Source organism: Antechinus flavipes, chromosome 4 (assembly GCF_016432865.1).
Source record: "Antechinus flavipes isolate AdamAnt ecotype Samford, QLD, Australia chromosome 4, AdamAnt_v2, whole genome shotgun sequence".
NCBI lineage: Eukaryota > Metazoa > Chordata > Mammalia > Dasyuromorphia > Dasyuridae > Antechinus > Antechinus flavipes.
In genome coordinates, this window is record NC_067401.1 from 344,226,507 (window position 1) to 344,249,540 (window position 23,034).

A 23,034-nucleotide genomic window follows, 5' to 3' on the forward strand; every position below is an offset into this window, starting at 1 on the left:
GACCTCTGGGCTTTGATAAAATGCTAATCAATCTCTTTTTTTTGAAATTTTTCTCCTGTGAATTTTTTATATTGAATTCTTCTCATAGGTGAGAACATAAATAGAGCATTAGATCTGGAAGCATTAAATTTGTCCTCACTTATAGCCGCATGATCTATGGCAAGTCACTTTACTTCTCTTTGCCTCAATTTTCTCAACTATAAAATGGGAATAGTAATAACAATTGTCTCAAGATTATGAGGACAAAATGAAATGATATTTATAATGTTTGGTAGTAAGTGCTATATAAATGCTAGCTATTATTTATGTGTTTTCCTGTTTTTCTTTTATCTTTCCGTTGGTTGTTTTACACCTTGTTTGGCTTCTCTTCCCAGGATTTTTTCAGGGATCTCCCCTTCATTCTTTTCAACATTCTCTTTTTTGTTGAATTCATTGTTCTAAAGCTTTGACTTTCTTTATTCATGTCATGGAATCCACAAATTTTTAATATTTTGATCATTATCTTTCAGATACTGTATTTGGTTTCCTTTGTAATCCTGCGTATTCTGTGCATTTAAAAAAGAATTTTGAGAAATGATCCATAGACCTCACTAGACTGTGGAAAAGATTCATGACACACACAAAAGTTATATCTTTCCAATGCCACTTCAGCACTTCATTCCAAATCTCAGACCTAACTTCTTAACTGCCTGTCACAAATCTGCCTGAATACCTCAATAGCTCTTCAAACTCATTATCACAAACCAAACTTAGGAAGCTATAGTTTTCTTAAGTTTTTTAGTTAGAAGAGAATTTAGATGTTGGCTAATTAAACTCCTTTCATCTTATACAAGAGAAAACTGAGGGCCCAGGAAGATACCTTGTTCAAGATAATACTAACTAATGTTAGTCAGCAGATTTTTATTAAATGCTTACTAATGAAGGAGGAATAGGCACTGTCGTACTGGGTGAGTGGAAAACTATGCCAATAACCATATTACAGACAAAATATACATTTTAATGGATGATAAGGAAAAATAGGTACTGAGAATGGGCCTTCTCCAGGAGTTTGGATTTGTGCTGAGTCTTGAAGGAAGTCAAGACATAATAGTTGAATGTTGAGTGGAGAATAATAAAGTAAAAAAAATTGGAAATATTATAAGGGGGCCAAGTTGTCAAGAGCTTTAAATGCCAAGTAGGATTTTATATTTGATTTTGGAGTTACAGAGAGCCTTTGGAATTCATGTAGAAGAGGGAGACCTGACATGGTCCGACCTGTGTAGGAAAGTCTCTGGTAGAGGTGGCTTTAAAATTTAGGTTGGGTAATCCACACTATGGTATTTCAAGGTCTTGATTTTCGTGGGTTGCTTTGACTCTTTTAGACACACACTTTTCTCCTTGATGGTTTCCACACCTTGTTCCCTTTTTTTTTTTTTCTTCCCTCCAAAGCTAACCAACGCTTCTACTTGTATCTTAGATTCTATCTGCTTATCTGAAAGTTTACTTCATCAGTTATTTTGTTTCATGCATCTAAAATAGTTAAAATCTGTTCACGTTTAGCATCCTAACTAATCTCTGGAAGCTTCCTACCTCTGACTTCAGCCATGGGAAACTAAAATTTGCCTAATAGATGATCCCTCTCACTATAAAACTCTTTGACTTTATCCTAAGCCCCAAATTGGCCTTTTATATAGGATAACCTAGTTGTTTCAACCTGTAAAAAGTAGTGACCAAAGCCTTGTATAAACTGGATGTTAGGAGGATGTTCATTATTTCTTTCCTTCCTTCTGCTATGGCCTAAAGATCATTTCACTTGAAACCTCATACCTTTCTACTGCTTGAGTGCATACTGCCTTCTGTAGAGATTTTGTTGTATCCTTCTTTCTCCATCTCTTATTTGGATTTATTTTTTGCCCTTCTTCCCTAACATAGCCTTTATTGACTCAAGTTAAAATACAGACCTCATATGGGTATCCCAAATATCTTAATGCAAACAGCATAAGGAATAGGGTATGCATAATTTTTTTTTAATTTTTAATTTTTTTATTATAGCTTTTTTTTTTTTTAACAAAACATATGCATGGATAATTTTTCAATATTGACCCTTGCAAAACCTTCTGTTCCAACTTTTCCCCTCCTTCCCTCCACTCCCTCCCCTAGATGGCAGGTAGTTCTATACATATTAAATATATTAAAGTATATATGAATACGTTATTAAAGCTTAAAACTGCAGCAAGACTATTGGGACACCCTGTATACTGCATGGTAACTTTAGTATTGGGATATCAGGTTGTATAGTTCCAAGTCCATTGTTCTTTTACCATATGATATCTCATTTTAATCTCAAAATCTATTTTTCTCTGACTTTTTTTAGTCAATGGTAATAATATTATCCCTATCACTTTAAAATATTTGTACTATTTTTATATCTTTGTCCTAGATATCCTATTGCATATCATTTCTTTTGTTTGTATCCTGTCCTTGCTTTTGCTACTTCCCTACTTTAGGTCCTTATTATTAACCTCTCACTTAGATTATTCTTTCTCATAACTAATCTGGCTCCTGATTTGAGCTACTCATGTTATCCAATTTTTTCTATAGCACAGCTTGAGTGATTTCATCCTCCTATTCAAAATTTTTTCCCATTGCCTAAATTTACATTTGTAGCCTTCTCTTTTACTATTTTCCTGTTAAAACATTCACTTCTCCAATTAAATGAGATGGGTTTTTTGTTCCTCAAATGTCTTTCTCTTAATCTTGACCTTAATTCTCTGAATTTTATATAAATTTATATATAATATACTTTTTGCATGTCACTTTCAAAGATTTATCTAGAGTAGCATCACAAATACATAAGTTTATAAAGAATCTCAGGGCATCTAGTTGGCACAGTGAATACAGACTAGCAGTCTAGTGGCAAGCCACTCTAGTATCTTTGCCAAGAAAGCCCCAAATGAAGTCATGAAAGTCAGTCGTGACTAAAATGATTTAGCACAACAAAATAATCTATTTGCTTTATGAATTTTCTTAACATTTTAAATCATTTTATTGATATTTTTTTACATTACCTTTATTTTCCAATATATTGTTTTTCTCTTTCCTCTCTACCATCATGTTAGCCATGTTTAAAATTGTATTCAATGTTTCATATACATAGTTTCCCATCTCTTCAATGAAGATGAGGGAATCATTTTTTTTTTATATTCCTTATTTGGAGTAAAACTGTCATCATAATTTGACAGCAATAATTTTGTATAACAATTATACATTTTGGTTCTGTTTACTTCACTTTGCATATGTCCATGTAAGTTTTCATGCTTTGTATTTTTTATTCTTTTTTTAAACATTATTTTTTAAAAAAATTATATTACAAACTTTTACAGATACTCAAACTTTGTGATAGGTCTCCTGTAATAAAATAAAATAAAACAAAATAATAATAATAACAATAAAGTAATAATAATTACTTTATCTGAGAATTTATAGAACAGTTCAAATCTGTAGCATCCCCTTACCTGTATTAAAAAATAGAAATATATTTTCTCTTTTAAAGTGCCATTGAAAAATTTCTTGTAGCATATAACTCAGTGTTTGTATATGTAAAACATTTCCTCATTGTCTTTATAGAAAATATATGCATACACACAAATATGTATGGATGTATATGTATATATAATTGTATATACATATATACATGCATATGTGTATGTGTATGGATGTATATTTATTCCCTAATTCCATCTTGTCATGCAGTTGGATAGCATTTTCATCACAGGTCTTCTGGAATCTAGCATAGTTATTGTATTGATCATAGTTCTTAACTTTCAAGTTTGTTTTTACAGTATTGTGTAAATTGTTTTCCTATTTATTTCATCTTCTATCTTTTTATAAAGATCTTCAAAATTGTTAATTCTTATATGGATGTTGTAGTATATAAATGGTTATTTTATTTCTGCATACTTTGTACTCTTGTCAGTTTATGTCCCTTTTTTTTGAGAAAGATAGTTGGGATAAAGTGATTTGCTCTGGGTCACACAGTAGGTTTCAAGTGTTGGAGGGTGGATTTGAACTCCTGACTCCAGGACTGTTGTTATATCTACTGTATCTACTTTATATATCTTTTAAAAAAAAATTATCTATTTCCTTATTTCTTAATAACACAGTAGGACTCCGTAACAAATATTAAAATAAACACAAGTTATTGAGCTTTCTTCAGTTGTTAGACATTCTATTTGTTTTCATTATTTTTTGTCACCATAAAAAGAGCTTTTATAAGTATTTTTGTACGTTAATGATCCTTTTGCTCTTTTCTTTATTCTGCTATAGCCCTCATAATAGTGTAGTTGGGTGTAGTATATAGGTTTTCTGAGATCTCATTTCTAAGATTTATAAGGAATTAATTCATATTTATAAGAAAAAGAACCATTTCCCAATTGATATTTGTTTTAGTGAAATTTATGAACTGACAGTTTTTAGAACTTAGACTAAAATTTAATGTTCAGGACTACTAAAGGACCTGTCTTTTTGAGTTGCCATATTTTCCAGAAACACTGAACCCAGAGCATAAAGGAGACCTGAATGTGTCAAAGTCCACCTCAGCCCTCCATACTGATATAATTTGCTGTTAGTACCCCAAACTGAATTCCTTCTGAGTCCTTGGGAGGCAACTCAGGGTCTAGCCATCTGTGCCAGGCTGGGATAATGTTTGTGCAACTGGGGCCCTTTACAAGTAAATGAATCCTCCTATTTTCATAGTGTAGCAATTCCCAAGGGAAAAGAACATAACTTGCCATCACCTTTCTTCTCTCTTTTGAGAGTAGTCTTGTCTCTTTCCCCCATATTTACTGCACTTGTCCCCTCCCTTGCCAGGTCCTTTCCTGTTTTCTTCCCTCTTTTTATTGTAATGTCATAAATATGCAAGCTTCTGCAAGAACTGTACGTTCACTGAATTCCATATGCATTTTCATTTCTCTAATAATAAGCCTGATTGTCACATTTCATGATATTGTGTTAACTTGTTCACAATGGCTAATATGAAAGGAAATTTTCCAAATCATTATTAGTTAAAGAAATGCCATTGAAAGCCATTTTGAGATTCCATCTTGCCCTTCCTTTTAGCAAAGATGGCAAAAAAGGAAAATGTTGAAAGGACTTTGGGAAAACAGGCATGCTGATGCATTATTAGTGAACCCATAAATTGGTACAGTATTCTGAAAAGCAATCTGCGATTATACCCAAAAAGTTGTTTCTTACATTTCCTGATTCTGTACTTTTTCTTCATGCTAACTCTTATCATTCTGTCTTTTCTTTGAGAAGGTTCAGATTGTCATTTACTGCATGAAGCCATTAAGTTAAAAGAAGTAATTGTTCATCTGTCTGAATTACCATATCACATTTTACCTCTGATTGTTTTTTCATGTTTTACTTTGTAATATATTTATTTGTATTATGCCTTATCTCACACGGTGTTCTTAGTCCCTTGGTGGAAGCTTTGTGTCTTATTTATATTCTCCACAGCATCTGTCATATAGTATTCTACATGGTTTCCACATATTATTAGGTACATCTCCTCAACTGGACAGTAGATTCCTTTATTTATGCTTTCCTTCTTTAATATTATTGCTCTATATAATAGGATCTTAGTTAAAATGATTGGAATTTCTGTTTAAATGTAAGTAAAATTTATGAATCAAATAGTTTGTGAAAGCTAAAAGTATAGCTCTATCACTATTAGTAGTGTTATTACTGATAATCTCTTGTGATCAATGGAATATGTAGTGTGGAAAGAGTTGATTTGGAGTCAGAAAATCTGGGTTTAAATACTGTCTACCTTGGTGTCCCTGGATAAGATCTTTAACCTTTCTGGATCTCAAGTTCTCATTTACAAAATGAAATGAGGGGGACTAAATGGCGTCTGAAATTCTTTCTGGCTATGGCTATGAAATTATTAATATTTTAATGTAGCATAGTGTTTTTCCCTTAGTTCATTATATTTAGTGGGTTTTATTTTTCTCCAAAGCCATATCGATCCCTTGAAATTTCTAGTTCTTAATTTTTGGGAGATGCTGAACATTTAGGTTGAAAGAACATTATTAAAAGTTCATTTGGTTTATAGTCCTATTAAAGGAAACTAAGTTTGAAATTGAGACTTAGGAATTTTAAGTAACTGGAACATTACTTAGTCTCAATTGTGATTTTAAAACAATTGAATTTGTGATTTTGTTGATATAGAGAATATCCAATAAAGATACTTTCTCTATCAAAGTAGATCAGCAACTTCTCTGCCAGCTATAGTTTTTGCAATAACTTGGATTGCTAAAAAATGATTTGCTTGCCAGAGGTCACAAAGGTAGAAGATTATAAATGGAACTTAGGCCTAGATCTTTCTGATTTCAAGGTTAATTCTCTGCTACTCTTTGTTGCCTATATAAAATATATTCCTGATTTAAATTTATTTGTTTAATTTTTTTCCCCCAGTTACATTTAAAACAAATTTTGCATGTTTCTATAACTTTGAGTTCTAAATTTTTTCCCTTGTCCTCACCAGCAGCCCCCATTAATAAAGTACATGTGAAGTTATACAAAACAAAAATATATTCTTTGAAACAGATTTTTGATTGATAAATCTAAATGTTTATAGGTTATGTGTGTTGGGGGTGTTTTTGTTTTGGCTTTTTATTTTGCTTATTTCAATTGCTATTGTATGTGATTGCCCTCTAGAGGTCCTTTGACACTATGATATTTTGGTGTAGTAGATTTGTGTCTAATTGCTGACAGGGAGAGCTAGCTTTTTTGATTCAGAAATGTTTCAGGAAGATTTAAAGATTCATTGCAACATTTTTAAACTAGTAATTACTCTAGAGTCTTTTTCTCAAATAGGCCCTGTCCAGGATTTTTAATTTGCTCTGTGGACAAATAATTTGTAGTCCTTTAATTTGTATTTGTTTTCCCTTGAAAAATATGAATTATAAAATTTTTAAAGTAAGAAATCCATAAAAATAAACTTGTAGACTGACAGACTGTGTAGGTGTTGGGTGTTTGACTAACTGCTCTCTAGCCAAGATTTTTTTCACCTTATGTAGCCCCTGAAATTGAAGTTTTGAACCTGTTATAACTTGTACATTAATCTGCATTAAATTTCATCTTAAGAGATTTATTTCAACCTAATAGCCTTTTAAGGCGCTATTAGTAAGCCATGTTATCTGTAAATATCTATTTTATCCATGTCATTGATAAGTAATGTTAAATAGCAAAAATCTGGAAAGTTATATTGATCTTATCTTCTTTTGGTGTCTTGCCATTTTGAATCCACTCAACTATCATGTTGTCTTAACTTACTCTGCTCTGTCTTACTCATAAGAAAGACATGAGGAACTTTTTTCAAGTTCTTTGCTAAAATTAGTAATAGCTATAGTATTTTCCTGGTTTACCAGTATGATAGTATTTTCAGCAAAGGAAGTGAGCTTAGCGTGGCATGGCCTGTGTTAGGAAGCTATGTTATCTTTATGTGTTCACTACTTTTTTTGACAAAAGGTGAACTTTTAATAATACATCCTAGAATGTTGTTGGAGTCTAAATGCTAGTCAATAATTTGTAGACTGCTTTTTTTTTTCCCCTCCTATTGAACCTTAAACATTTATAGTCAAATTTTCTGGGTTTTGGGGGGAAATTTTTCAAAGATTAGTGTCAGTGGCCAAGAGTCATATCTAACGAACTCTTTAATGGTATTTAGAATATAGTTAATTTATAACGTAATTCTTAGTTGGGGGCTTGAGTTTGTCAGGGACAGTTAGTCAGTTAGGTGCTCATTTTCTTCTCTATGTGTATTCTTATGTGTGCTTTTTTTGTTTTTATATACCATTTATTTATGAATAAGTTGTTCCTAGTAAGTTTTTATTTAAAAAAAAAAAGGAAGTTAACCAAAACCAATAAACTTATGAGCCACATGTAACCATCATTCTGTCAAGAAACACATATGTAACTAGATGTCTCAGTAGATAGATTGCTACAACTGTAATCAGAAAGACGAGCTCAGATCTAGTTCCAGACACTTATTAGCTTTGTGACTTAGATTTTTCAATTAACCTCTGTTTAGCTAATCACTAGAGAAGGAAATGGCAAACCATTCTAGTATATTTGCCAAGAAAACCCCAAGCAGGGTCATGTAGAATGGAACCTAACTGAATAGCAACAAATGTGCCATATATTGGAAAGTAAGCTGTAGGGGTATAAAGAAAAGCAAAAACAGGCACTACCCTCTCCAGGAGAACACTTTTTTTAAATTTTTTTTTTTAATTAAAAAAACATGCATAGTTTTCAACATTCATCTTTCTGAAACTTTGTGTTCCAAATTTTTCTCTCCCTTTTATTCTCTCTCCTAAATAGCAAGTTATCCAATATGTTAAACAAGTACTATTCTTCTTCTGCACATATTTCCACATTTATCATGCTGCATAAGAAAAATCAGATCAAAAAGGAAAAAATGGAGAAAGAAAACAAAATGTAAGCAAACAACAGAAAAAGTGAAAATATTGTGTTGTGATCCACACTCAGTCCTCTCACAGTCCTTTCTCTCGGCATAGATGGCTCTCTTCATCACAAGTCCATTGGAATTTGCCTGAATCACCTCATTACAGAAAAAAAGCCATGTCTATCACAGTTGATCATCACATAATCTTGTTGTTGCTGTGTGCTCTTGGTTCTATTCACTTAACATCAATTTATGTAAATCTTGCCAGGCCTCTCTGAAATCACAAGAGCTTACATTCTAATAGAAGACAAAATATGTCAATAACTATACATATAATATATATGTAGTATAAGTAGAATGTAGTCTGAGAGAAAGCTCTAGTCGGGGGTGGGGGGTGAGAGTAGAGACTTAAGAAAGGTCTGCAAAAGAAGGAATTTGAATTGAGGCTTGAAGGAAGCCTCTATATGCAGTATTCCACACTCAGTGTCCCCCAAATTTGCACTGAAGAGGACGTGAATTTTTTCAACTATAGGATCATAGATGTTTCCTGAAATTCTTCATATTTGTAATTTCTTAAGGTTCAATAATATTCAATTATGTTTATATAACACATTCTTTAGTCTTTGGACATCTAGATACTTTCTTAATGTCCTCTTATTTTTCTTCCCTTTTGTCATATCATATCAACTTAATACCATATTTTATTGATTTTTTCCTTTGTGATATTTCTTACATTTCTCCTTTCCTTACAGTCTCAGTGCCAGCCTGCTAGTTCAGGTTATATATGATACATTTCAATGTTCATCTGTCTTGTCTCCCTATTCCAGTCAGGCATATTATGTTACTGCACCAGTATTTCGAGAATATGTAATCTTATTATTTGGGTAGTTCTCTCTTGCTCTTCATAGTAACTCATTTATGCCTTCTCATTCTGTAACATTATGACCATTGTGCCTCAGAAATTTCCTACATGTAGGTCATATGCCCTTTGAATGGAAAGAACTTCCAAAACTTCCATTTGAAGAAGGCACCCAGCCCAACCATCTCTTCATTTCCTACTCATTTATATGAGTCATACACTATCTTCCCTTTACCATCCTGCTTCCTTTTGTATTTTATATTCCTTCCTTAAATTAAAAACTTTTTGAAGGCAGGAGCTGTGGAACAATTTTTAAATTTGTATCCTCAGGGCATAGCACAGGGCTTGGTACATAGTAGATACGTAATAAAATTATTTTTGACTGATGGCCAGAACCATTACTCTAAATTAGGTAGGTGTTGTTAAATTTATTTTTGTGTCACAGAGTTACTGATGGTCTACTGAAACATATGAAACCTTTTTTAGAATAATCTTTTCAAATGCACAAAATAAGATACATAGGACTACAAAAGAAAGTCATTTATATTAAAATATTTTAAAATAAAACAAGTTGATATTCCTAAGGTCTTTTTATATTTCATTGTGGAACTCTGGCTTATCTATTGTAAATAACTAGCTGACTTCCTTTTCTGGTCATAAATTTCTTTATAGTAATTCTTGGATTACCACTATTTGAATATAAATTATTATTTGGAATATGATGCAGTTTAACTTGTACTTACCAAGTATGTCTCCACTCTCCATTGTTCTTTAGATCACCTTGAGATTTGAGGGGTAGAATTGGTGAAAGTTGGGTTGACTTGTGTTTTTATTGGTGAAGTAAATTCTGAAGTTCAGGCAGTTTATAGTCTTAATTGCCTGAAGCCCTGGTACTGTTACTCCCTTAGTCAATAAATTCTGTTGACTTCCATTGCCTTTACATTAAAATTAAAAATTTTAAGTTAGCTTTTAAAGCCTTATGCAACTTTTCTTGTTTTACTGTACATAACTTCCTTTTCCATTTTCTGCAATTCAGCCCAAATGGGCTTTTTTTTTTTTTTTTTTTTTTGTCTAAGGCATGGTATTCCATCTTTGGTTTCCATGCATTTGTTGTAGTTCTATCTTGAACTTACAATGCCTTCTCATCACTACCTCATAGAAGACTTCATTTCATTTAATACTGTAAATCTTTCCTTTTCCCCCAACCAGTAGTCCTCTCCTTGCCTAGCTTTCTATTAACTTAAGTTCATATTTACTCATCTTTATAAAATTCTTTTGAGATTGATTTATACATATAGTGGTATTGTTGATTAAAATAATTGGACAAGCAGGTTTTTGCAAATAATTTTTTGCAGCAGACATCCAGATTAATATTTCTAAAATCTTCATTGACTCTCCATTTCTTACTGAACAAAATCTAAGTTCTATTGCTTAGCCTCTTAGGTCTTTTATGATCTAGTCCTGACCTCCTTTTCTGATACATTTCCCCACATAATCTCTGTTCTAACACTCCCTCAATGTCATGTATGTTTCCCTCTCTAATACAATATGAGCTGAAATTTATGTCATATTTTACAGATGAACAAATTGAGGTAGTTTGCTTTGATAGCTTAGATTTGAGAGTGTTTTTCAGGTCATTTTAATAATTCACAAGATGGAAGTGACACTACAAAAATTGGGTCTTACTATCTTTTTCTCTGTTATACTTCCCTAAAGCCATAAATTGAATTTTACACCCATTTGTGAATATTGAAATGATGGTTTTATATATTTGTGCTTATTTCTCTTCTAGGATTTTAACATTTTATATAATAAAGTGCTGTACTGATAATGGTTTTAAAGTAGATGGTCTTAAAAAAATTCATGTAGATATTTATCCCACATTGTTGAATTTGTGGACAATTAATTTCTCTCTGTATGTTGTACAGTTTGAACTTAATTCAATGTTGTGTTGGGTTTTTAGTATGTTTTGAATAATGGAGATGATGAGCAAATAGGCTTTTGAATTTCTATGAATTTTAATGCCTCAGAAATTGCATTATTCTGGACTTAAATCATCATACTAAAACACTTCATATCCTTCAAAGTGACTTCTCAAGTTTTTTTTTTTTTAATTTGTATGAAATAAGTTTTTATACAAATCAAGATCTGTGATGTTCAACTTTTTTTAGAGTGATATGGTTAAGTGTTTTTAAAGCCTTATCATTTTGATCATCTATTTCTTCCAGATTTCTCTGCCTTTAAAAAAAAATTCTGTCTGGTTGCTTCATTACCACATAATTAACCATGATTTTCATGTTTATGATAATAATTTATTAAATATCTAATGTGTAGTAGACACTGAGAGGATACAAATAGAAAAATGAGTCTGTTCCTTTTGTCAAGAAGCTATTTTCTATTAATTGAAATAGATGCTGCATCTCAATTTTTTAAAAAGCTTTAATAATGGCAGATTGGAGCAGCTAGGTGGCACAGTGATAGAGTGCTGGAGCTGGATTCAGGAAGAATTCAAATCTGGTCTCAGGGAGTCACTATTTAAGTGGGCAAGTCACTTTAATCCTGTTTGTTTCAGTTCTCATTTGTAAAATGAGTTGGAGAAACAAGTGGCAAACCAGTCCACTTAATTTGCTTAGAAAACTCCAAATAAAAGTAAGAAATGACTGAAACAACTGAATAACAAACAAGAAAAAAATGAGATCGAGAACCTGAACCCTAAAGGGCCTAAGTGATTTGTTTGGTTCAACCTGGTGAATCAGGTTCAATACCTGGTTAATTATTCAATAATATATTGAGAAAGAGACTTGGCTCTAGAATGCCCAAAGGTATGCCCATTTGTCAAAGAAGGTAAGGTCTCTTAAGCTCTGAAATAGAAGAATTCACACTATTGGTTTGCTTGTCTTTTCTACTAACTTGTTAAATTTAGAGTATTTTATATGAGACTGTTAATTTCTGAAAAATCTTATCAACTATTAACATAGATGACAGGCATTTTCTTTTAGTTCTTTTTTATTTTGAATTTTCATATGAAAGATATTAATTTGTCAAATTTATTTTGAGAGAGTGTTAGGCTTATTTATACAATTCATAAAAGAAGATCTTTTTGAATTCTTTTCTCTCTTCCGGTTTGTTTTTTATGTATTCTTTAATGGACTTAACGATATTATTTATTAAATCCATGAAATCATTTGTGGTAAAATTTGGAACTCTACATTGTAGCTTAAAAATGTACAAAATGCAGTATTTTTTTGTTTGTTTTTGGTCAAACTTCAAATTTAGATGGCAGCCAAATAATAGGAGTTTTGGAAAGTGGCAAAATGGTTCCAGCTAGATGGGGCAAAATAAATAGATTTAGTTTTTTCATTTTATTGGGAAACAAATGGAAAGTCCAAAGTATTCATTAAATATTTTATGATCTAGGCTCCTGCAAATTAAGACTTTATACTGGCTCTATATTCATTCATGCAGATGAAGAAAAGGTGGGGCTTGTTGATAGTGTATCATCCTTTTTATGGCTGTTTTGAATGACAAACATTTAGATAAACTATTAGCTTTTGAATTTTATTTTTATTTATTTATAATTGATAGCTTTTAATGAAGGGCCCACAAATAGAAAGAAAATGAAAATCAAAGTTTGGGGAAGTCTTAACTGTTTTGGTTTCCATCATAAACATTAGGAAATTAGATAACTTGGAGTCATTGACACATAGAAGGAATTTGTTGAACAAAATTACTCAGTTTTAGTTAAATACCTCTTTTTGTGTCTATAAAAAATTTAAATTACTAGTCATGACACTTTATTATGCCCTGATTGTGATAAAGAGCTCTTATTTGCCGATTTTTGTTTTTCAAGGAAAATGAGAATAAAATATGTTTTTTCATTTTATTGGAAAACAAACAGATGGAAAGTCTAAAGTATTCATTAAATATTTTATGATCTAGGCTCCTGCAAATTAAGACTTCAGATTTGTATATGGGGGAAGGATTAGGTAAATCTGTAACATTGACTCCTATAAACATCATAGATATAGAGACAAAGTGAGAAAGATCCTGTAGTCTCCTTCTCTTGTTAAAATCCCAGCAAGAAAACAAAAATTATTCTTATTTTGTAAAGGAATAGAATTTGAGAATATATAGAATATATCTTAGAATCCCTTTTATTCTTTATTGAGGCACAGAGAGATTGACAGGACCAAAGCAACATGACTCCTAAATTACAGTACTTTGGCTCTTTGCACTATTTGCTATGTCATCTGACCTCATTAGGCGGTCAGTGATCAGAAATCCATCTGTTGGGGAGGCTTTGATAACAAACATGACGTTAGTTAGTAACAGCATGGTATGTTGAGTACTGGAAGTCTAAATTAATATAACCAGAATCTAGTCAAGGATTTCTGGGAGGAGCAGCTGATTATTGGATCTTTATTGTTTTTAGGATTAGGACATTGTTTAAACAAATGCCAACTCTTCTTACCTGTATAATATTAGACAAAACACTGAATTCCTTTGGACCTCTGTTTTCTCATTTGTCGAATAAGGAATAGATTTGCACGTCTCTTAAGTTCTTAAGTTAGAGTCTTAGAGAACAATTCAAGTATGAGATCAGTTCCAAGTCTTTAGATCAGTATATAGGTTAGAATGAACAGTTCTAAGTAGAAAGATCAAATTAGTGTCTTAAATATTAGACTGAGGGGATTAAGATCCCAGGCTCAAAGTCTGAAGAAGCACAGAGACTAAGAAAGTCAGATGCAAGGAAGAGAGGAATCACAGACCCAAATAGGCCAAGAAGAGACTAGGTGATAGGTACATAAAACTGACTTTGATTTTACACCAGTGATTTTTTTTTCTTCTTTTAATAAAAACAAATTTTATTTCTTACATGACAGCAATGATACAGCCAAACATATAAACAAAACACATATTTAAAAATCAACCTATCCTCTCGTTTTTTCTACTTGGAATCATAATCCATGCCTTTTCCATAGAACTTTGAACATTCTCTAGCAGAATCAACACTTAAAAAGAAAAAAAAAATGATATCAAAGCCTCATCTTCTTTAGATTGTAACTTGCCATTTCTTTTCAGTGACTTTTGCGAAAGGCCTGATCATTTCAGAAAGATCTTATGTTTAAGGCTAGAGCTAGAATCAAATAAAAGTATCTGAAACCGTAACTACAGACAACTTGAGTTGAGGATCCAGTTTCTAACAACCATGCTACTTTGTTGTCATTGTGATTGACCTTTGTTGGATAGCCAAAGAAGTTGACTTAGTGAATGGAAGAGGAAAATGCATCTGGTAAAACTCAAAACATGTAATCTTTCAATAATTGAATTTTAATATATATTTAGAAGGACTTTGATGAAAATTGTGGTTTGATCAAATTTTGTGACCATATTTTTCATTATAATACAAAGGAAATATTCTACATGGGGAAATCAGTAAGTAAATTTTGAATGTTTTAAAAAGGCTCAAAATTATTAGACTTCATCTATACACATTTTTGGTCAAATCTTTTTTAAAAAAAACATAAATTAGGTCTTAGAAAATTTAATACTACATAAAAAGGAACCCTTATGTTTGAGATAAGGAATTTATCTTAACAAAAGCAACATTGTAATTTAAATAGGGTATTGTCAGGAAAAAGTTGTCTGGCATTTTCATAAATTTTATCACTTTTACAGGATTAGTCTTGTGTTGTATTTAAAAACATGTTCTTTTTCTTTAGCTCTATTCCCTGAATGACTACAAACCACCTATTTCCAAGGCTAAAATGACACAGATTACTAAGGCAGCCATCAAAGCTATTAAGGTGAGAAAAAAGTGATTTTTCTTGAACTATTATTGTGTTTTCAAAAGAAAAGATTAGCCTCTAAAATTGAGAGTTTTTTTGGTTCTCTGCATGTTTACTTCATAGAGATATTTCCCACTGAGTTTTTATGATATCTTAGAAATTATTAGTCTAGGCTTCTTGGAGGTGGTGTCTTATTGGCCTGAATATAGACGATATTCCTCTATGATCTCTTTGAAAGGGGAAAAAAAAATCTTAAAATATTGACTTAAAAAAAATGATAGTGATTTTAGATTGCTCTCAGACTATCTGATACTAGCCAGGTTTGGGGAAAGGTATAGCTTTATATGTTGATCACCATGATTGCTAAACTTGCTTTTAAATACACCTCTGGCACAGCAAAATTTTTATGAACCGATAAAGAAAAGTTCTAAATGGATAGTTGAGGATAGTTGGAATTGGGTGAACAGAACATAACTATATTTAATTCAATAAGATTGATTATGGATTTTCACATTGTTTTAAAATAGTTTACATGTTCTTATCCACAAAGTGTCCCAAAAGTTTTAATGCAGGTCTAAGCTCTTCCCTTTTATCTACCAAAACCTACTCCCCCCCCCTTAAAATAGCACTAAGACTTGAAACACTATATATAAGAAGCTCCCATTTATCTCAGGTTTTCAAAAAGCTCAAATAATTTTTATTTTAGTTTTTGCATTGAGCTTTTATGTTGGCAAGACAAACAAGTTGGTATCAATCATTATTTCTCTTTCCTCTCCTCTCTCCCCCAACTCCCAGAAAAACAACATAGAGGATATAGTGGTGTAGCGTCATACACTGAGAAACTTTATGTCCAGTATTTAAAATGTAATGGTCACTGAAGAAACTCTATTCTGGAAGGAATCCAGAAACAATTTTGGGTTTATCAAACATATTTTACATAGTTTTAGTGTTAAGTGTATTTTTATTGTATTCTAATTCTTTTAAATCAGTTTTTCCTCTTGTAAAATGAGGGATTTGGACCAAATGCTTTTTGCTTCAGCAGATTTGTGGTTCTAGTTATTATATATACTTTATATGGAAATTTTTATTTAAGGAGATTTATCTGTCCACTCCATTCCCTCAATCATCCTACATAAAAATTTTTTTATTATTTATTTTTTTCATGACTAGGTAAATTTAATTATTTTAATACAAGACACTTGAGTGTGTGTGTATATATGTATGTTTACATGTTTAAAACTACATATATATGCATGCATACATACAAAGTATTTGTACTTCAAAAATTGTCTTACAAAGTATTTTTTTTTTTTTGCTTTAGTTCTATAAACACGTGGTACAGAGTGTTGAGAAATTCATTCAAAAGGTGAGTATTCAATGTATTATGTAAGATAAATAAATTGATACTAGCTGTGTAATATTTTTTAATAAAAAGGAATAATAAAATATATGTAAAAATTTAATATCCAAGTAGTGTTTAAAAGGGAGAAGTGAAATGTTTTCATGAAATAACTTAATGTAATAGAAGGGCATTGAATTTGGTAAAAGGAAATCTTAAGTTTGAATGCTGCCTTTTATGCTAATTATCTGATTGACCACAAGTAAATTATTCATCATGTCCAAAATAGAACTCATTATCTTTCCTCCCAAACTTATCCCTGTCTCTCAGTCAGATAGTCAACAATCATTAAGGACTTAACCTGTATGAAGTACTGTGCTAAGTTCTTGGCATACAAAGAAATGCATAAAGTCCTTATATTCTAAGGGGGAGATAGACACATAGAGACACACATACAATAAATGGGAGATGATCTAAAAGGGAAGACAACATCAAGAGAATAGGATGAAGGAGATTGGGAAAAGCCTCTTGGAGAAGGTGAGACTTGAGCCAATTTCTTGAAGAAAGCCTTTGAAACCAGAGGGCAAGAGGTAAAGAGAGAGCATTCCAAACATAAGAGATGATGAAAAGATACACAGATTTAGAATATAGAGTGCTGGGTACAAAGAAAATAATAATAAGGTTAATATAATATAGCTGGATTTTAGAGTATGTGGAGAATAGTTAAGTGTAAGAATACTGAAAGGATAGGAAGGGGCCAGGTTGTAAGAGCTAAGCAGAGGATTTTATATTTGGTCTTGGAGTTAATAGAGAGCCCCTGGAGTAAAGAAGAGGGGAGGTAACATGGTCAGACATCTGCTTAAAGAAGATGCTTTTTTTTTTTTTTTTTTTTTTTTTTTGCTGAGGCAATTGGGATTAAGTGACTTGCCCAGGGTCACACAGCTAAGAAGTATTAAGTTTCTGAGAGCAGATTTGAACTCAGGTCCTCCTGACTTCAGGGCTGGTGCTCTGTCCACTGCGCCACCTAGTTGCCCCAAGAAGATGAATTTGACAACTGAGTGAAGTATGGACAGGAGTGGGAAAAGATGAAGCAGAGAGGCCAATTTGAACTAATCTAGGCAAGAACTGATGAAACCCTCTGTACAAAAATGGAGCCTGTGGGTGTGAGAGAAGGAGACTATTGAGAGATGTTATAAATATTAAAACAATAAGATTTGGCAAACAAATTTGACAGAAATGAATGAAGGATTGAGAATGGCATTGAAGTTGGGTGACAGGGAAAGGGTATTGTCATTTACACAGTAATAAGAGTTATAAGGAGAGGAGGATTTGGGGGAAAGGTAATAAGTTCTATTTTGGACATACTGCGTTTGCAATAACTATAGGATATGCAGTTTTGAGATATCCATTGGGAAGTTGGTACTGAGTTAGGAGAGTGGGTTTCTGGTAGGAAAATAGATTAGAGAATCATCAACTTGGAGATGATAATTGAATCCATGAAAGCTGATGAGATCATCTAGCAAGGTAATATAGAGCAGAGGTTCTTAACTTTTTTTGTAGTATGGACCCCTTTAGCAGTCTAGAGAAGCCCACGGATTCCTTCTCAAAATAATGTTTTTTAAGAATAATTCATGTTTGAAGGAAATGCTTAATTTTAATTAGTAGGTAGTAAAAATAATGATGTAATTTTTTTTCCCCCACAGATTTCTTAGGTGACCATGAGTCCAAAGTTTAAAAATGCTAGTATAGAGAGAAAAGAGAAGAGATCCTAGGGCAGACCCTTGATGTAGTTCCAGCAAAGGAGACTGTGAGAGATAGGAGGAGAAATGAGAGGACAGCATCATAAAAATTCAGACAGAAGAAAGTCTCCAGGAAAGAGAGGCTGTACTACACCAAGATTTCAGAAAATTTAAGAATGAGCATTGAGAATGGGTTATTCGCTTTGGTAATTAAGATATCATTAGTAATTTTGGAGAACACAGTTTTAGTTGGAAGATGAAGTCAGAAATCACATTGTAGAGGTTTTAGAAGAGAATAAGGGGAAAAAATGGAAGCATTATTTGTATTTGGCTTTCTCTTAAGAAATTTAAATATGAAAACAAAGAGATACAGGACAGTAGCTACCTAATGGGGGTGATTGGACCAGTTAAGAGATTTTTTAAGGAATGGGGAAGAAAGGGCATTTGTAGACAGCTTAGAAGTAGTTAGCACATAGTGAGAAGTTAAATATTAAGGAAAATGGAGATGATCTTTTTGGAAAGGATGGGATAGAAGAATGGGGTGAAGGTTGCATGTAATTTTTATTGTTTTTCTTGAGGTCATTACCATACTTCTAATTGCCTGGGTTCTAACTTCACAATCTTCCTAAACTCTTTTTATCCATCACCCTACCCCCACAGCTCCATCCATTCAGTTTTTAGTTTTTGTCAGTTTTCCCTCGATGGTGTTGCTGTTTTGCTTGGAGAGGGATAAGTTTGATCAGTCCAGTACTCTGCACCACACATTGCCTTGGTCACTCTTACATCCTGTCTATCTCTTCTTACAATCACAGTCTGTTAAATGCTAGTGTTTGCTATGAGGTTGCATCCAAGAAGTTTTTTTTGCATTTAGTTAAACGGAATTACAGTGTGGTGATAAGGTCATGAGATGCATAAGTCTTTGATAATAAATGACCATTGAGAACACTCTCAAGGTATCTCTTAAGAACTTTAGAATTGATTGTATGATATGTGAGACACTGCCGTCATCATCACATGGTGTGCCCTTATCAGAGAAGGTACTCTATGAGCAAAGCAGAATTGAATTAGCCCAAAAGAAACGTGAAATATACAGAGTTAGAGAGCTCACCCCAAATAAATGTTCATGTGGATTATTTGTGTCCTGTGACAGAGCATTCCAAGCTTGTGTTAGAATTATCAGCCACAGTTGCATATACTGTAACTTGTCTCTTAACATAGTGATGTTATTTTAATCCTCCTTGATAACAAAAGACAACAAATTTTTTCTTTCCATTTGTATTGCAATTATCCTAATTCATGCCTTCATACCCTATTACAGAGACCAGGGCTTTTTAAACTCTTTCCATTTGCAATTCCTTTTACCTGAAAATTTTTTATGCAGTTCCATCTCAAATCTGAGCTGATGTGTTTCTGGCAGCATTTGTGTATACATGCATTTCATATTCAGAACCAAGGCTGCAGTGAAGTCACATGATGCAACATGGGCAAGTACTGCCAAAAACACCCTGAATTTTTCACACATTTGATTTTGAATTAATTTTTGATTATTGTATTGAGACCTTTTACTGTTAGCAATTTTTTTTAGATCAACACCTTAAGAAGCTTTGGCCTAGCCTATTATAGTAACTTTCTAATTGATTTCTCTTCCTCAAGTTTTTCTCCTTTTTAGTCTCTCTTACTTTAGCTACCAAAGTGACATCCTAAAAGCACAGATCTGATCATGTCAGCTTCCCTACTCAAAAAAACTCCTGTACTTCTAGGATGAAATATAAATTTCTCTCTCATTTAACACCCTTCATGATCTATCTCTAGTTTATATTTCTAGGCTTATTACATACTGCTTTTCTTTTCAAACTATATTATTTTAGCCAAAATGCTCTACTTACTGTTCCTTGTGCTTGACCTTTTTATCTGATACACTTTAACTTTACCTTTTAAGAATTCCTTTTTTTCCATTCAAACTCAGTTCAAGTATCATCTCTTTTATATGATGATTTTTATGATCTTCCCAACTGCTAGGGAGATTATTACCCTTTAAGTTTGGTATATTTTGTATGTATATATGTTTGGGCATGCATACATACATGTATACATTTAGCTTTACAACAGTGAAATGTAAACTGAAGGATTCTTCATTTTGTCTTTGACTTTATGTTCCCAATACCTGGGATATAGTAGATGCTTTAAAATTGCTTGTTGATTAGTGATTTTTATTTTAGTTCTTTTGAGTCTGTTTCTTAATCTTCATTAAAATGGAGATAACTCATACTTAGTTAAATAATGTGTGTAAAGTACTTTGCAAACCTTGAAATGCTAGAAATTGTCAACTACTACAATTATTCTAGGTAGTTATAAGAAAGAATTAGGCATTTTATTTTTGCTAACATTTTTCAGATTTACTAAGGCTGTTACATATCTGTTTTTTATACACACACACACACGCACGCAAACACACATGCTTATGGTAGTAGTAAACACTGATCATTGATGAAGTATATTTGTATCAAGATTGTAATCTATATTTTCACCTTTTATCAAATTTTTTTTTTTTTAAGTTGAAGGCTTCTGTGAATGGACTTAAACATAGTGTGATTTCATGGGAATTCTTTTCTGTTGTCATTTTATTTGATCCACCAGCCAAATATAACAGTTTGCTGCTTATGATGGACTTACCACATTTGTCTTCCAAGGAAAGCAAATTGGGAGGAATAGAATTGGAAATGATTCCGTTTCAAGGTTTCAGAAATGCTAATAGTCTGGGCACAAAGATAACAATATCCAGGTTTTAGAGGTCTAAGTTCTCTGCTTTGGGTCACTTCTTGTGATGATATTTTTTGACAGGAAAAGTAAGTACAATGTTTTTACCTCATGTCTTTTAGCTTTAGGTCCTTTATAGTCATTTTCTAGATTTAATATTTACTTCTATAACCTGCTGCTCAAGTGCTGCCATATGTGAGTCAAGTTGTGATTTAGGCTGTGATATTAAAGATTTGGCTGATTCCCATTGTGGCCCTTCAGGTGGAACAGACTTGGTTTTGGACATAGTGTAAGTTATGATGCAAAAAGACATCTGATAGTAATCAGTTAACCTTTTCACATTGCAATTTTGTTCATCGAGGTTCCAATATAACATAATATAACATAGCATGGACATAAGAAATCACAAGGGAATTTCGGGGGGAGTTTTGTGGAAGCCATAGATGACCAGCAGATAGCACAGAAAATGTTTAGAAACTTAGAAACGCAGAAAATATATGTATAGTGTTGTATATCAACATATTTTATCTTTTAATGCCATAATAACAAACTTCTGGCAAAAATTAAGAGGATTTTCCATATTGGGGTGAGGTGTCTCTGACCTCTCGATGTGGAAGAGATAATTAGTTCTGAGACTTTAGCCAAGTAATTTGAAGCTTTTTGTGCCTGTTCCTTTATATTAAAATTGAGAGGAAGAAAATAAGTATTAAGCCCCTGCCCTGTGCTAGGCTCTATACTTAAATATTTCACAAATATTATCTCATTTAATCCTCACAACAGCTCCAAGAGGAAGGTAGCAGCATTATTCCCATTTTACAGTTGAGATTGAGACAGGCAAAGATTAAATGATTTGCTCAGGGTCATACAATTACTAAATACTTGTCTGAAGCTGTATTTCAACCCTGGTCTTTCTGACTTTGAGGCTCATTTCAGTGGGTAATTTATCCTAACTTCATTTTAGAAAGAAAAGAGACTGGAGGAGTGGGGGATTGTTGAATATTTTTTCAACACTCATTTAGACCAATGACTTTCAAGTATAAAATGCCACATTTGTAAAATGTAATAAATGTTTACATGCTGAAATATGTATATTGATCATTGTCTTTAATGATGAAAAAAAATTCACCAAATTAATGATTAATAAAATTTTTCAAATGCGAAACGTTATAACTTCATATAATATTAATTTTAATTCTAAACATTTTAAAAACTACATTTAAAATCATTTTTCATAATTGTGTTCTATGTGTGTATGCATATATGTATAAACATACATATATAATATACATACACATATATGTATTTTTAAAAATTATTTAAATCACATTTAATCATATAAATCATTGTTGTCGAGATGGTTTTTTTTTGGTCATGTGCCAAATTCATATTTTTTTCTCCTATTTTTGGCTCATTTCTTTCAGTTCAGCAAACTATTTGTGTGCTGTGTATGGAGCTTTGGGCTAGATATTGGAGAGATACAAGGTTTAGACAAGACATTAAAAGTGTTCACTAGTCTAAAAATCAAATTATAATACCATAAAGTTTTCCAGAGTGAAGTTTCTTTTAATTGTAACCCAGGACTGTTACTTTAATAATACATCTTGGCATTTTTTAGTGAGTTTAATATTACTTAGTCACAGAATCTCAGAATTGGAAAGGTTTTGCCTCAGAATGTTAATACCTGAATAAAAAAAAAAAATCTCCTTTACAGCATACTTGATAAGTGGTCATCTAACCTTTGTGTGAAGATGGTGTAAGGGGCTGAATCGTTGGGAATCACTATCAGGGCAGCTCCCATCCGACTTTTGTTTTAAATCTCTTAAATGTTAGGAAATTTTTCCCTATACCAAGCCTGATACTGTGTAGTCTCTTAGTGAATTTTGCTCTTTTTGTTCCCCAAATTCTGTCTTAAAATCAATGAGAATAAATCTGATCTCCATTTCACATGGTGGCCTACTATATACTTTAACATATCTAGCATATTCTTAAATTTTCTCTAGATTTAACATTTTTAACTCCTTGAATTGATACTCATGTATTATGATCTTGAGGCTCTTTTTCATCCTTGTTGCTCCTTCTGACCACACTAATTAGTATTGTTG

At 32.2% G+C, this 23,034-nt stretch overlaps 1 protein-coding gene across 7 annotated transcripts in view; it reads left to right on the plus strand.

The window, feature by feature from the left end:
- SCAF8 (SR-related CTD associated factor 8) overlaps nucleotides 1-23,034 on the plus strand; it is a 265,897-nt gene that overhangs the window by 17,007 nt on the left and 225,856 nt on the right. For all 7 annotated transcript variants that reach the window (XR_007953657.1, XR_007953658.1, XR_007953659.1 and 4 more), the window contains 2 exons: nucleotides 15,032-15,115; nucleotides 16,419-16,463. Coding sequence is in view for 4 of the 7 variants with exons in the window: in XM_051997983.1 (XP_051853943.1) it covers nucleotides 15,032-15,115; nucleotides 16,419-16,463 (129 nt within the window). In the remaining 3 variants the exon portion in view is untranslated. The remainder of the gene's footprint in view (nucleotides 1-15,031; nucleotides 15,116-16,418; nucleotides 16,464-23,034) is intronic.